The sequence below is a fragment of the Primulina eburnea genome, chromosome 3, assembly GCF_022965805.1.
Source record: "Primulina eburnea isolate SZY01 chromosome 3, ASM2296580v1, whole genome shotgun sequence".
NCBI lineage: Eukaryota > Viridiplantae > Streptophyta > Magnoliopsida > Lamiales > Gesneriaceae > Primulina > Primulina eburnea.
The window spans coordinates 6611438-6628752 of record NC_133103.1 but is presented as its reverse complement, the minus strand read 5'-3'; the positions used below and the strand labels follow the sequence as shown (position 1 = coordinate 6628752).

The 17315-nt window shown below is 30.9% G+C and overlaps 1 protein-coding gene across 1 annotated transcript; it reads right to left on the bottom strand.

Annotated features, from left to right (window-relative positions):
• Positions 1 to 5999: 5999 nt before the first annotated feature.
• Positions 6000 to 8441, bottom strand: LOC140825814 (probable pectinesterase/pectinesterase inhibitor 54). The gene is made up of 3 exons (XM_073187787.1): positions 8061 to 8441; positions 7375 to 7980; positions 6000 to 6786 (listed from the first exon to the last, which is right to left on the bottom strand). The coding sequence occupies exons 1-3, from the start codon at positions 8362 to 8364 to the stop codon at positions 6095 to 6097; spliced, it is 1602 nt and encodes a 533-aa protein (XP_073043888.1). The 5' UTR covers positions 8365 to 8441; the 3' UTR covers positions 6000 to 6094.
• Between the last annotated feature and the right edge of the window lie 8874 nt (positions 8442 to 17315).

Genomic DNA, 17315 nt, shown 5'->3' with positions numbered 1-17315 from the left:
TTTGATTTTGATTATAATAAAATTTGTTACAGTGTTACAAATATATTTAATCAGATATACAATTTATAGATAATGATTTCGATCTTAATGATTGTGAAGTGGTTTGAGGATTGAAGCTTCCGTTGAAATTCTAAAGATAAATCTAGTTTCAAGAAGAGTAAGACCAACTTTGGAAGAGCAAATTAGTTTTGGAAGCTAAGCATATCAGTTTTGGGAGTGCCAACACAAGGAGTAGCCAAATCCTTTTCGGCATATCCAAGCTCCCGGCACATACCAGTTTCAGCATATACTACAAGTTTCTGACAAATCTGATTGTTTCGAAAAGCTACGCAGATAAGTTTCAGCATATAGTGTACTAACTGTTAGATAAAGATTATCTTACTTGGCAAGTGACACACAATGTGTGGCAGAACTGAGTCTTGCCAGAGCGGAACTCACCATATAATTCTGTAATGGATCCCGTTTCAATCCCTCCTGTCAAAAACCAAATTAAAATGTCAAAAAGTTTAGCAGCAAAAGATGGTATTTTACATTTCTCAATAAATGGACGCCCACCTTCTAAGATTTTGTCAAGTTCTTTCGATCCAGTGCTTATTTGAATAATTTCTTGCCTCTGGGCGTGTAGTTGGTGGCACTTGTAAATCCCAAAGGCACCAATTCTGAAGCTGTTGATATTTATATGCATATAAGTAAAGCCACAAAATAAAGAAATGGGCGATAGCTCAAGAATATCACGTCTTGAATGTGTAGAACATGCCTGCTTCGATGATCTTATCAGCTTTCGCATCACTAATTCCTTTGATTTGCAGTAGCTCCTTCCTTGGAGCAAAACCAACTGATTCTACAGTGCATAAACCAGCATCTTTTAGCTTTTTAATGTCTAGGGCAGCAACACCGGAAGCCTTGTAGAAGAACCAGAGGAATAAAACTCAGAAGAATCGACGAATTAAAACAATCAAATCCTTCATCTAAATTTAAATGCTTTAGCTGATATCTTTAAGTTGTCTCTCAATTGTAACAATACATTTCAAATCATCTATTACTAGCAGTAATCTAAAATCCATTCTTCCATTTTCATCCCAGAAGTCAAAAGCTCCGATCCAAACACAAAGGAAACGGGCATCAGATTAAAAATGAACAGATAAGGGTATTCTTATGCAAATTCCTCCTCGACCCACCCATCAACCATAATATAGCTTGAAAATAACCCAAGAAAACTCCAATCTCAATAACCCATCAGCAACAAACAAATTCATAGGATTCGTTCAACAACCTAACGAGGCGGTTTTCCATCTGTTAGCCATAACCTAGCAGCAATAAACAGAAACGACCCTTCAATTGAAAAATCATAAAACAAACACGAAAAATCAAATTAAATCAAGAAAAACCTTTCATCGAGAATCAATGAAAACAGATAACCTCAAATCGAAAATAACAGCACAGAATGACATCGAAACAAAAACCTCGCGACTTTAGAAACTGGGATGGCATTTCGTCATGAATAAATAAACCCATTAAAATTGGGCACACAATTAATCAGTAAACCAAGAAAACCAAGAAGCAAAACAACAGATTTGGGAGAAGGTAATGAGATTTGACATGAAGTTGCTCGACAGGGAGAGGCCCGTGTTGAATGTCTCCGAGTTCTTACTGCCGATCCTGCTCCAGCGTCTTCTGCTTCCTCTGCTGTTCCATCAATGGCTGCGCCCGCCCCAGAATTAGTGGAAGAAAGGAGTTCGAAAGTGTTGGAGGCGCCAAAATGCTAAATAGGGATGGCCAACCGGTCCGGGTTGGGGACGGGTTTGGTCAATCCCGGGACTGTTCCGCTTTCTTTTAGACCCGTCTTGCTTCGCGAACTTGGTCGATTCAATTCGAGTTTGACTGTTCGACCCGTCCAAAATATATAATTTTATATTTAATACAATTTTAAAAATCATTAAATTTATATGTCTAAATTTATATTAATAGTATTCAAGACAAAAAAATTATTATCACAACTTAAAATATATCGACTTATAATCAAAAAATTTGTAATGATATATTTATATTAAACATAAATAATAAAATAAATTACTTTCAATTCAAAAAATTATAAACTAAAATTATAGATACGTTATTAATTATTTAGTCTAAAAATATATAATTATATAATTAATAATATATACATATATATTTATATTTTAAATATATATGTATATTTTGATGGAATGGGTATGTGACGGGTTTGACCGAACCAAATCCAAACTCATCCCGGATCCGCTTATAGACTTGTTAGGTTCTTTCGAAAGATTTGATATGGTATTTAGGTTGACTAATTAGTTGATTTTAAAACATATTTTATTTATTTCAAATTCAAATTTACCAAGAGTAATTTATATATAACAACTATAATATTTTTTAAAAAAAAAATTTACGTAATTTATGGAGCACGATGTTAACCAATATAACCCCGAGATATGAGGATATTGCATTCTGAACGAGAGGTGATGGTTGATTTAGAAATGAATGAGGAGTTTATTTTTTATCACTTACAAAAGTCAAAATCTAGTATGTAGGACCGAGTGCTTACCGCTTTACCAAAAGCTATAGCTAGTAGTAATGGTGCAACTCAAATCTTTTAAACCGCAAAGCAGCTCAAGCACTACGGTTCGATCGCTCTACCAAGCAAGGACAATTATTGCACCCTACATAGTATCCTTCATATGTTTTTCAATTTTGCATCACGTTGGGTTCATGTTAGCGTTATGTCAAAAAATAACTAAAATAGAAAAAAAGATCAATGATAATAGATTTTATAAACTGTAATTCGACAACATAAATAATTAAAGTCATAGAAAGACAAACATAGAAGACTAAAATCATAGTTATCGATGCTTAAAATTATGCTCGAATGTGCTCCTCAACTGAGCTATCTATACAATGGTGAAGTGTGAGAAAACATATGAATGCTTATATGCTTGAAAGATCAGGCATCAACGGTGATTCAAGAACTTTGAGGCATTTTTATTTAATGCTGATTGAGCTTATTTTATGTTCTCAACCACCCTCTCGTTGTTTCGGGTCTCTCTTTTTATGTCAGCTTCTTCCAAATGTCATAAAATGATTTATTCGAGAATTCGCTATATTGTCTGAAAAAGACTCTTTGTATTTTATCTGAACTATGTGATTAATGTTTATTCATATATTAAGGAAATTGACAAAAATTTGTGTCAGACAGATCTCTTATTTGGGTCAATCATGAAAAAATATTATTTTTTATGTTAAGAGTATTAATTTTTATAATGAATATTGGTAGGTTTGATCTGTCTCACAGATAAAGACTCGTGAGACCATCTCACAAGAGACCAACTCACAGAAATATTGGTTTTGTGACTCGAACTGATTCTTTGATTACATCCAAACTGACATAATGCCCTATCAAATATATTATCTTTCAATATCAGTATATATTATAGGCATATAATTTGTTATCATATCATTATATTTGATGGCTATTTTGTAGTGTTATAAGTTATAACACACACATACGCAAAACTTATCCCCAGTTTACATAAAATTAAACTTTGAAACAATCATTCAAACCTGATTTATAGGTAATTTAATAACTAAATTCAAATACGAAGCTCAATATAATTTTAAATATTTATTTCTTCTTTTCTTTTTTATGTATACGACATTATACATTAATATTTGTACGTATATATTAACTAATCTTGATACTTTTGATCATATTAACAGAAACAACCACTTTTTAAAAATGTAAATGGGATATGATCTACGATTACTTATTGCAACCATTCATCTCATTTTTTTCCATAATCTTTCTTAAATTATCTTATTCTATAATCTAAGATAATTACATCAGTAAATATCATATTTCGAACTGTTTACATTGAAATAAATAATCTCTAGAATTCGGTGAGATTTTTTAAGTTAGCATCCTTACATATTTCTTAATTTATATTGAATTATTTAAAAATAATTTATCAAATAAAATAGATTTAAAATCTCGAAATCCATAAATCGAATTCCACAAATTTAATTATTATGAGTTGGAAGAAGTGTGACCATATGCCTGCTTCTATGTGGACTTGAATTATTCCATTGAATACGCCAGTCTAAAATCTAGTAGAGTAGGAGACACTATCAAATTAAATAATAGTTGAATTTTCGGGGACCTTTTCAATTTTCTTTTGTGGCCCGACGTTATATAATTAAAAAAAATGGTCCCTTATTGTAGATAATGTCCTTGATTGGAAAACGAAAGCTTCATTGGGTTTATTGAACAAGTGGAACTTTTTTTTAGTTATGGCATAAAAGTTGGTGGATTGAGAGATATGAACGTTTCTATTAACTTATAAATAGGTTCACACCGACACTCTTTTTAATCATATTTTTTTATGAATTAGGATGGGAAATTATTTATGATCGATCAAGCTCGTAATATAAAAACTCTAAAGTATAAAATATAAAAATTTGAAAGTGCAAATCAAATTTTACTCGGAATACAACTCAAAAAGTTAAAAGTAGACTGAGGATGAGGTTGCAATAATTCTATAATCGAGTGTTTGTCGTTTTATCAAAAATTATGATCGGTGGTAATTGTGTAATTCTAGTTTATTAAATTATAGATCATATCGAATATAATGATATCATAACAAGAACGATTATTGCGCTGCAACAATAATTTTCTCAATAATTGCTCTCATTGTAATTAGTAAGAATCAAACATGTGACTTTAACTCTTATATCAATTGTAGGATTGGGTGTCTTATATTTTACTAAAAATTATAATTGTTGGTAAATGTACGTATCTAATCTTTTAATTAACCATACAGCAGCTCAAGCGTCACGTTTAGATTGTCGATGTATGATTCCTGAATTGCTATATGATTTAAAATAATAAGTTACACAATTACTATTAATTATAATTTTTGTAAAACAACAAATATTTTGATCTAATAATATCAATTTACACTTTTCTTAACTGGAGATTAATACACTAAATTATGCGCTGTATATATTTAAAGTTTATTTTCCTATGTAATAAATATTCATATAAAATAACGTAAATAGGGTTTTTTTGTTTTTATTTAATTAATCAAATACATAATTGGAGCACACATTTTCTATATTAGGAATATATTCCTATATATTGAATTTTATCGAAAACATGCATTATTAAAATAGTTTCTGTTTTTTTGTTTAGTTGGATTGAATACTTTTTATGTTTTTAAATTATTTTATTTTGTTATGTATTATTTATTGTTTTAAGATTTGTCGCATGCAACAACTCTTATTATTAGGAAAGCGACAATCATATAATATTTGAGCTACTCTAGGGTTTCAAAATATTAGATTAGGTTGTTACAACCGATTCTATATTTTAGTAAAATAACAAGCACTTAATCAAATAATTAGTACAAAAGTCTATGTCATATGTTCTATTCGTATAAATTACAAAAAGTATAATTATTGAGAGTTTGATAGTAGGGTTTTATAATAATCGCCGAGTGTTAGAAGAGTGGTAAACAAGTGATATTTGAGTTATAGTACGATTTAAAAATATTAGAATTGCGTCATTATCAGTTATCACAAGTTACAACTTCCGCTACATTAACGAACATCATATGTGATTTTTCTAAAATAAAAAAAGATTGTAGTTGATTAAAATTTGTAAATTAAATCCTTCAAAAAAAAAATCGTAAAATTAAATTAGTACATAGACAGAATTAATTATCTATGCAATAAAAATATTTAAATGGAAACCAAATATTTAAAGTGACAATTTTTATCTACGTAACTTCGATGTTCAGAACCTTTAATCCTAATTTATTTCCAGTCAAATCCAATAATTAGTGATTATTAATTAAACACATAAATAAGGGAACATCATTTAATTACATCAGCATCTTCAAAATTAAATTTTATAAACCCTACCACCTCCAACCACAATCAATTGTATATTTTATCTACGTTTTTTTTTTATATATAATGAAATATATGCATATACATATATATTTATATATATATATGATTATTGGAAAATTTACATTTTTTAAAAAAATTGATGATAAATTAATTATCAATAAATTTACTCGAGCCCAGAAACGAAAGCGACACCAGTGGAAGGCAGCCATGAATTCCCACCAATGAAATTAGCCACCGTGAACTTCGAAGCCTCTGGCGTCTCGAGTACACGAAAACCAGCCCAGTTCACCCTACCGGAAGTCCCGGCGCCGGCTCCCGTATTGTCATACTCAGCAAAATATAATGTTTTGTAAACTGAACCGCCATATCCCGGCCACTCAATCCAGCCACGTGATTGGATAACTCCATCGATACTCGACTGCATCACCACCGCCCTAGAGTACTCTTTCCAAGGACGACCTAGGTACGCTTTATGAGAGCTGGAGAAATCTGACGCACCGGCGATTTTACAGTTTTGGAGCGAAAAACCCGAGTTCTGTCCCGGGTCAGACCGCCCGTTTGCCAGGATCACGTCGTACCCACCGCCGCTGCGAGGTTGCCGGAGGTACAATGAGCAGCTCTGGAACATGGCAACTGCATTGCCGAATATGAAGTCCACGGTGCCGTATATGTCACATTCTCGATAGAACTGGCGGAGTGAGAGGGCGTACAATGTGTCTTGATTGCCTACGAGGCTGCATCTATATAGTACTGAGCGGTCTGATGCTATGGTCAACGCTATCGCCTGCCCGGCGTTGGTGCCCGCCGTGTTCTGAAACCCGATATCCCTTGCGATGAATCCGTCGCCGGTGATTGCTAAAAAAGATAATAGGCTAAATTAATATAGAAAAACCTGATAAATTAGTCCTATTTGCTTAGCTAGAGTATTGATTCGATGTTGGACATTGCTGAGATGATATTGATATTAATAACTTAACATGGTGCTAGACATTAGCGAGATGTCCTACACCACTTCTGTTATATAGCGACATAAAACTAAAATAATAAGAAACCTAATTTTAGGATTAAAATAAATCTTTGATTGTCGAGAAAATCAAAACTAAAAATATTTTAATTTATTGGACACTTGTGGTAATTTTTCATTAATATTATATACAAAATTGTTTGTTACATTAATTCTTGATAATTTTACATTTAAATTTACCTGTTATTCTAAGTGAAACAGTGAAAAACAGATCTGATCGAGGAAATTTCTATTGGTCTCATTATTGATTTCATAATAGATGGAATAAGACGCGAACAATTTGCTTACGTGGAGTTAACCTCTCGATTCAGAAAATCCAGAGAGGAAAACTAAATTTCTATCTGGAAAAAGTGTACTTTCGGAAAGACATGTGGCCAGTTTCTTTGAAAACGAACAGAATAAGAAAAAGATTAACTCACAAAAAGTTGAAGATCCCCGGAGGGAAGAACCCTTGCCTACACTGCTACTTGCATATATGATTGTAGAAAATTTTCCATCGCCAATCAAAGTGATCCCATCTTTACTCGTGCTGATTTTCTCATTGTAATCACCAGATTTCACATATATCACGTATCGGCCTCCGTTCGCGGACTGGATTGCCTCAGAGATCGTGTCGAAGTCCCCGCTTCCATCTTTCGCAACAACGGCATTGGCTTTAATCTCCGCGCTTTCTAGCAGTCTCCTGTCACTTTTCGACACCCATCTCGGGAAATTTTCATCCTCGAGAAGTCGTCTTGATCTTGTGGGAAGTTCATCTTTCGGATTTCGAGCACTTATTCTGTTCGCCAGGGACAACGGGTTGCTGCACAATTCGGAAAGATAGCCCATTTTCTTGTAAATTTCGGATAAGACAACATTTGACAGCACATGGCCCTCAGCTGTATCCTTGCAAGTCTGTAGAAACGTTAGAGCGGCAGTAAGCCATGTCTGGATGTCTTCTTTGTATTTATTTGGGGATTTCTGAATCGCCTCCTTCGCCTGGTTAAGTCGTCTTAGCGCCATTCCCATCAGTTCTTGACACTCATCTAGAAAAATTCGAAAGGGGTCATACCCGTAAATTTTCGTAATATGTATAGATAAATAAACAAGAAATTGCGGCATGTACCGATTGCCATCCGAGCTTGTTGAGCTTCGAGGGAGATGAAATGCGAGCTAAGTTCCACGAAATTGGAACGAGGCAGGCCCGTCTCGGAGATGGTTTTGTTAACAAGGGTATACAAGAAATCGACGTTTTGATTCTTGGATCCTGATCCTGTCATTGTTTGTACACACAAATTTGGATATCTTGTGTACCCACATTGAGTTGAGATTTCCTCTGCATAACTATCAGTTGAAGCCCAAGATATGGCACTTAGACTTGACAAAATTGCAAATAATAGAAAAAGAAGTATGCGATTTGATGTTCCCATTTGGCTTGAATATATGGTTAAATTGAGAGTTTTTTTATGTTATTTTTGTCGGGTGAATGAATTTGAAATGTAACAAGTTGGTTTTATAGAGGAAGGGACCTTGGTTTTTTGGGCATGCAATTTTGGAACTTTTTGCGAGTAGTTTGGCTGTCAATTTATGTGTACGGATCTACACTACCTCATGGATAGGACATCCATCCATCCATCCATCAACGAAATTTTATTTATTTATTTATTTGACTTATTGATGGAGTATATAAGTTGAAAGTTATAATTTTACCAGCACAAAAAATATAATTTACAAAATAGAGTTCGAGTTCGAACTCAATTCAATTGAGTTTGAAACGAAGATTCGAACTCGAGAGTTAGATCTTGATAGATTCCACATTCTAGTTTGGGCTGCACCAAATAATAAGCTTAATGTGAGATTAATGATACATTTCTTTACACAAATAATTTTGTGATTAGCAACTAATGAGTATTCAAGCAAGGAAGACTCGAGTTGACTTGGAGTACCATTTTGATTGAATTAGTGTGGAGCCCGAAACTATACGAACTTGCTTTAATTAACTTTTTATGGATTTATGTACTCCAAAGACATGATATTTAGTTCGAATAAACCATTTTCAAATTGTCATTATATATAATTATATATATATATATATATATATATAATATATAATAGTATATATATATATAATAAATATATCAATCTTTATACAGAATTTGAGAAATTGTTTTTTTTATTTGACAATATTTCAAAAATTTGTTCTAGTATAATTGAATTTAACACTCCAGAACTAACATTATATATTATAAAAAAAGTTATTGATACAAAAATTAGAATTAACATTTAGATATCATAAAATTAAAATTTAAATAGACAAAAACACCAAATTAGATAGGTTTTTTCCGGTTTGTAAAAAGCTTTTTGTTATATTTATACCTATATTTTTTTAATACATGGTCCCACATTTACCGTTTTAGTAAAAATTATATATGATGTTAATTGAGCATTAATAGTACGATTCAAATATTTCAAACAATAAATAAGCTCAAATGTTGAATTTCAATCACTCTTCTAACATATGCAATTATTAATTTCTCAAAAAATATATATCGAGTAGGAAAATATGCGGACATATAAAATGCATTTAAAAATATCTCAATATTTTTTATTTTTAGATTTTTTTTGTATGTTTTGTCATATAAAAACTTTCTTGATGGTAAACTTTTTGATACCCAAATTAGAAAACAATTATATCCATACCCATAAAAATTTGAGTTTTAAACGGAGTTCATTGCACAGTTATGAACTTAAATGCTCTACTCGATACTAATATGAACTTTATTTAAGTTTCCTCTTTTGATACGCTCAATATCACTTATTTTCTCCATTCATACTTGAACGCATAAGAATCAAAGTAAACTAATATTTGGACAAACACGAGTCATCAGCAGTGATGGATTATCCCAATCTGATGTCTTTTCAATATACAATAAATTAAAGTGACGGTGACACAATAACAATAAATATTATATACTATTTCCATGAAAAGTTTTAATGAGCCAACTGTAGTTATTAATTAGATACACATGCTGTGTATTTAATAAAGTATTAAGTTAATTAATTGTAGTTAGTTAAATAAAGTCGAAAAGTCAACTCTGCGGTCAGCTTGTTTACATCCCCTTTTGATTGAAGCTGTCCTAAAGAAGTAGGGCAGCTAATCGCATTTACGATGGAGAAAGGTACAGCCCCTCACTCCCATCTATCTCTTCACTGAAATGCAAAAAAAAAAAATTCTGATAGTTAAAGGACTATATTCAAAATATGCCAACTTTCAAGGTGCTTTATGTAATTTTTTTTTATTATCTATTTATACGTTATAGACCATTAAAAAAGGTCATTAAAGTATATTATGATTATTATTTCCTTGATTGCCTCGTAAATGCTCCGAGAATTCCACAGGTGATCACCTCGAATCCGGTTAATAAACTATTAATATATAAGTCGAAAAAAAAAATCAGTGTAAAAAAATTATTATTTTAATGATTTTGGTCTTTTTCTCATCCTCATATTTTGTATCTTCAAACTCGAAAACAACTAAAATATCCTTTATCCTTGTATATAACACGTGCTAATCTCATTTCCATTTATGAGTTTTCCAAGTTGAAGTAAAGCGTATTTCTCGAACTAGCGAAAAGTTTCTCAATAAATAATGTTTGTTGAATGTAATAATTGTCTTTGTTGAAGAACGATCAAATCCTAATATTTGAACTACGTACTGTGTAATTTAAAATATTTGAGTTACACCATTGTCAACAATCACAATGATTCAGTTCCATTATTTATGTCTTACGATTACTTGCCTTTAACAAAACATACCTAATAAAAAGGTCAAATCCTTTGTAGCCCCTAAACTAGCTACAGCCACAAAATGCGATGAAAGTTTGTTTTTCCCAAATTTATCGATGTCTATGGCATTTTCTTTTAAGAAACATGGTGCCCTGAGACAAGGTCCAACGACCCCCATTGATTTAATTAATTTGACAAATTAAATTCAGAATTTCGTGGAATTTTCATTCTTGGCGAATTGAATTTGAGATGTGACCCAAATATTGGACTTCGAACTATACGAGACAAATCGGGAGAAAGAAAGTGGGAGTTATCAACGCAGTGTACGAATCAAGTCTCATATTTGCACTAAAACATGAAATCTATATTATTTTTATTTCTTGTTCTTGAAAAAATTTTGAAGATGTCTTTTCTAATAGTAACAAGAAATTGTTCGTGTCAAATGGGGCCATCGCTTTTACAAAAAGTTTCCACTATGTCTCCAAAGTGTAAAAGGACAAGCACGTGATGGGTTCATCCTCACATATGTTTTCCATTTTACAAATGTAATATTTATCTTAGTTTGAGTTCCGGTCGAAATATTTAATTTGAAAAAATACAAATTTTATTTGTAGAAAGATTAAAAATTTATGTCGAACTTTATCATAATTATTATTGAAATTGAATAATTTAATATGTAATGTCTTCAAATTCACTTGAATTTTATTCATCAAAGCATGTAAACGAATTTTTAAGTCAAATATTTTATTCGTCTCAAAAGCTTTGTATTTATCGAATTGAGTCCGTCAGTTTCAAATATCATCGAACTACACTTCGAGGATTTTGACAACTTTTTTATTGTTCTTTAAACAACTCATTTTAAAGTTCTAAATCTTCTATATAATAAATAATTTAACAGTATTATATATCGTATAATTTTTTTTTGTTTAAAAAAAATAATAAAATCTGAACACGATGTGCCAACTTTAATAATTTTTAGCAGGAATATAGTTGAGTAGCAGACATGTTCCAAAATGGTGATTGTGATGCGCATTTCATTAAACCTGCGTCGGCCACGTGAACATCGTCTTCAGCCAGAAAGAAAAATAATAGTCAAAATTATAGATAAATTCATCATTAAAATTAGACAATGAAATTAAAAATATTTATGTGCACCAACACATCTGTCAGCCAAATAATAGAAATGGGACATCAATATATATATATATATATATATATATGACATCAATGTGAAACAATTGTATTTCTAACACCTGTGAGTTTCTAATTAATATTTTAAAGGAAATATTTAATTCATTATTTAAATATAAAAAATCGTCATTTTCGTCTAATTGGATTTGTCTGAGGTCCTTGTAGTGGCAAAACGATGGCCATATTATATGAAATAATGATAGCAATGAATAAATGCTTGACAAATATTTATTTAAGCAATAACAAATGTAGACTTTTTTTGTTATAATTAACTCTTGAATGAAGTGTAACAAAGTAACATAAAATAGTAGGGACTAAGGGACTCATTACATGCACGATAAATTCTCTTTCTTTAATCTCAGAAAAATAATAGAATGCTTAGATTAATCGGTCATGTTTTATAATAAATAATAATAATATATTTTTGATAGATGGAATTTACGTTTTTTTTTAAAAAAAATTAAATATTAAATATATAAACATCGATTCGAATTTTCGTCTTCTTTCACTCTGATTCAGACATCGACTTTTGAATATGACTTTTATCATCTTGAGTCGGTTGTTTAACCATTTTGACATCAGATTATTTGAAAGAATAAGCTATGAGATAACATTAATATGCTTCAGCTCGCCAGAAACTAACATGTGCTGATTTTGGATTTTAGCATCTTTAATTTCCAACTTTAACAAACAATCACATATCAAAATAAATTATTAGAAACACGATAGCAAGTTTTGTTATTATTAAATAAAGATTGTTATCATTTTGAAGTCCAACAATAGTATTTCTAACATTAATTCTAGAATGGAAAATTCGACCCACTTTACGGTAAAAAAGGAGCTATAAAACTCACTCTCAGACTTCAAGAATGGCAAATTTCAAAGGGAGTCTAAGATTGATTTCGAGTGAGATTAAAAAGGTTTAAAACTTAGATAAATATATTTAAAATGTATATAGTTACTTATGTTTTAAATTTTGGTAATTTTTTTATATCTATATATACCTTATACATATATTTAGATTTCAAACTCGGATAACCATATTATTATTATTATTATTATTATTATTATTATTATTATTATTATTATTATTATTATATTATATATTTAAAATCTTTATAATTTAAAATATATTATTTATGATGTTATATTATTATTTTGTATAATATAATGATTTTTTGGTCTAACCGTCTAACCGATTGAACCATTTTCAAGCTAAACTAGTTCGATGATTGATCCAATTACGAAAACATTGGTCTTTTTAACTTATTCCTACTTAGACTAAACCAGAAGACTATTGAGCTATGAAATAACAAATAATGTGTGATTTTTTATTAATAATTTTTGTGTGTAAGATTGAGTGATATTTTGGAGTTATTTAAAGAGAAGGGTCTCGAGTTATTAATGGAAAAACATATGTGCAAAATGAATTAAAATCTTTAAATTGAACGACTCGGTCCAAAATCCAAGTAGATAATGTATTTATTTAGCACAAGCACATGGTGGTTATGAGTACAACGTGTCAACTAATATTAATGAATCAAAGCCTTGGAAAGGACGAGTCCATTAAATAGTGCTTCTCCAACTGATTATAATTGGGATAACTCGCTTCACATCATTATGTTAGGTTGTCTATTTGTATTATCCAAAGCATATATTATTTGGATTTCGTATTAGTGTAAGAATTAAGATATCGGTAATTTAGGATTATAACTGTTAGAACCCACCCCCGAGCGCGACCAGTCCAGAGCCCCCGTGCCTGAGCGCAACCATCTGCGGAATATTTTATCTTTACCTAGTTTAGAGTCCAAGTTTATTAGATAACTAGATTTTGATATCTTTTAGATTTGTAAACAATATATTGACGGATTTTATTCATTGTAATTAATTAATGATTGAGTTTTATAATATTTTGTGAGTTTTCTCTGAAAGTTTAAAGATTGTCTTTGTACACACTTTTGATTGTTTCTCAAATCAAACTTATCAAAGGTTAATACTTTTGTGGCGTTTGTCGATTGTTCTTCAGTCAGACTGTCAAAGACGAGTTCTTTGAAGGTTCGTTTGAGATCGATTGCTTATCTCGTTAATATTTGTTGCTAACTCTTCGTAATTTAGATGTGACTATTAAAACATTACTTGTTTCAAAAAACTAGGAGAACAAACTTTTTTTTTGTTTCATCGAATCGAAGACATGACTCTGTTTCGAGTGCGTTTGCTTTTAGTAGAGAATCACATCATCATCCAATGCGATTAAAAAAAATTTCATATAGGTCCACTTAGTATGTATTTATGAGGAGACATGAGTGGATAATAATTGCCCTTAACCAATACATATATATAAATACACACACCTCACCCTTTTATGGGAGTTCGGTGCCAGCTAGGCTAACCAGACTATGGCCCGTAACCACTATTTTTGGTAATGGAGAACTAGCCACAAAAAAAAAAAATATATAAATTTTTATAATTAAAAGATCCAATAAATAAAAGTATTTTATTAAAAAAAAATCACGAGGTTGCCATGCCAAAAACTTACGTCAAAATATAAAATGTATTCATTAAATTATTCATGAAAAGCTGCTCGACTTCCAGAACCGATAATACCAACAGTGATTCTCCGAATGCACCGGAGATGTACCATAGAATTTTGAATTATATAATTATAAAATAGCAAACAAATTTATCTACATGTGGTCAGGTATGCATTACATATTCGATCGTTTTAATAAGATTTTATAATATAAAAAACCTATCAATAATTTTAAAAAAAGACAAGTATTTACTCTTATCAAAAAACACAAAAATTCTTGCGAGATAGGTTTTCAAAAGTCAGTTTTATAAGAAAGATCTATAATTTGGACAGCACAGAAAAATATATTATTTTTTATGTAAAAAATATTACTTATTATTATAAATATAGACATATTTGACTCGTCTCGCTACAAATCAACTAATAAAAAAATACTACAATTCTTTCCAAATTTCTTAACTATAAAATATAAATCACGTACACGTGAAAGTGCTCGAAAGCATATGGAAAGTGGAAATTTCCCGTTTCTATAAACTTATGTGTGCATTTTTCTTTTGTGAAATCAAATCATATTCATGAAATGAGTAATAATTACAACTTTTACTCACGAGAATCTGTAAAAGTCAAATCGCTAGATTAATTTTTTTGTTATAATGCTTGAATTGACGCATGCATAATTTAAATTAAATATTTTAAAAAGGTGTCGAAAAGGTTAAGCTTTATCAGAAATACATCACTTCCAAGTTCCATCCGACAAACAAAAATTAGGAATTTTGATAAGATAATGAGGGACTCTGAAATTTATATATGATACATATTTTTTTAGAAAAAAATGAATTACTCGTAGAAGAAAATATGAAAATTAGTAAACGGCACAATGAAATTATATATATTGGTAAGGAAATTTCTTCTATTTGAATTGGGTAAATTTTATTCCAATCCACAAGTAAACAAATAAAAAGGACAAGATAACCAAAACTCACATCTACAAAATATTAATCTAAAAGAAAGAACTACAAAATAAAACCGTCATGAAGATTATAATTTTGATTTAAAGTTGAAACTTTTTGTAATATCCCAATTAAATATTTGAATTTTGGAACATTTTAAATTCCTCTTGCGTTGCCCACTAAAGAAAAAGTTGTTCTATGGGCCAGCCTAGCCTAAAGCCCATACAATGGTACGCCCCTGATTATACTCTAATCCTTGGGAAACAAATATTGTTACTATTGACACTATATAAATCTCGATTAGTTTGAAATGGCTATAAAAATCAATATTTAGTAGTCAAAATAACAAATCAACTCTAATACTGCTAATCTTTTACATATGTCCGAATTCGAGGTCCCAAATTTAGAACGATATTTCAAGTTCGAGAATGTGACAAACGCTTCCCCGGCTTTGAAACAATACGGTGCTTGTTTCAGCAAAAGATTATTACATGGCTTGATTAGATTCCAACATTCATTCCGATTCTTTACATTTAGTAAGTCTACTGGCCGGTGCTGTTTTCATTACGTAGTCATTACATATTTTTATTGTCTCCGCCGATTTTGTCGGCTCTACATATTTGCACATATTACGGTCACCAATTGTCTCTGTTTTTCCAAGCACTCGAGAAACTAATTGGGACATGGTTTCTATTTGTTTTGACCTCGTATGACAAAATCAGACGAGAACAAGGCTTTATAATTTTGTATATACATTTAATTAATTTCCTTTTTGTTGTGTTGTATAAATACACACACATAAGGCAACTCTTTGGCAATAACAATCATGTTTCCTAGTACAAACGATTATAAAAATTCAAGGAGAATACAACAATTTTCTTTTATATATCTCATGTGATTCGAGCCTACTACACATACCAAATAAAAGTGATGGCCATATACCCGTGACCCGTCGTCATACGGAACTGAAGTATATATATGCCAGCCACTGACCTCCGGTGATAAACTCCGATACCGTAAAGTTAGATGCGTCGTTATAGTCCATCACCCGGTACCCTCTCCAAGTAACACGTTTACTCGTATCCGAACCCGGCCCGAAATTCTCGTACTCCTCATAATACAAAGTGTCCAATCCCTGATCCCCATCCCATTGAGTCCATCCTTCTGCTTCAATGAACTTATCAATGTATGTAACTCTCCAATAACACAGCCCTGGAATAAGTCCTCCATGGCCTGCCTAAGTTAATATGAACCAGAAATCTTATGATATGAGACTAAAAACTAGTAAAAATAGAGTGGCCCATATAATTGAAAAATGTCTATATATATAGACTATAGTCCTCACGTTATATTCATACATTATATTATCAAGTAAATATATTCAACTTGAATTCAATTTTCAACACAAGAAAGTCGTTATCAATCCAGATGGAAATTTTCGTATAAAAGTTGTACATTTTTCATGTAAATTTTATTCATGCAGTTTACCTGTCACTTATAATATTCATGTAGTTTACCTGTCAATTAATGTTGTGAAACATGATCCAATAAACTACAATGCCGTTTAATTCTTAAAATTTCGTGCATTGAATTGAATGACTTATAAAAAATAATATAGAAAGAAAGAAAAATTAAACTTTTAGCTATAATTGAGAAAATTACTTGTTTTAAGAATTGGGAAATATGTTCTTCCGATCTCACTCCTAAGTTGTGGATCTTGCTGTTGAATCCAACCGCTTGTGTATGATTTTACCGAGTCTAGTAGAACTTACAAGCTTAACAATAAATACCGAACTCTATGAATAAACGATGATGGGGGCAAGGCAATAGCTTTCTTCAACTCAATTTTTTTTTGAAAAATAACAATTAATTAATTTTAAGATAGCGTATAAGTACTTTGTCCAACTGCTTGAAGAAAAACAGC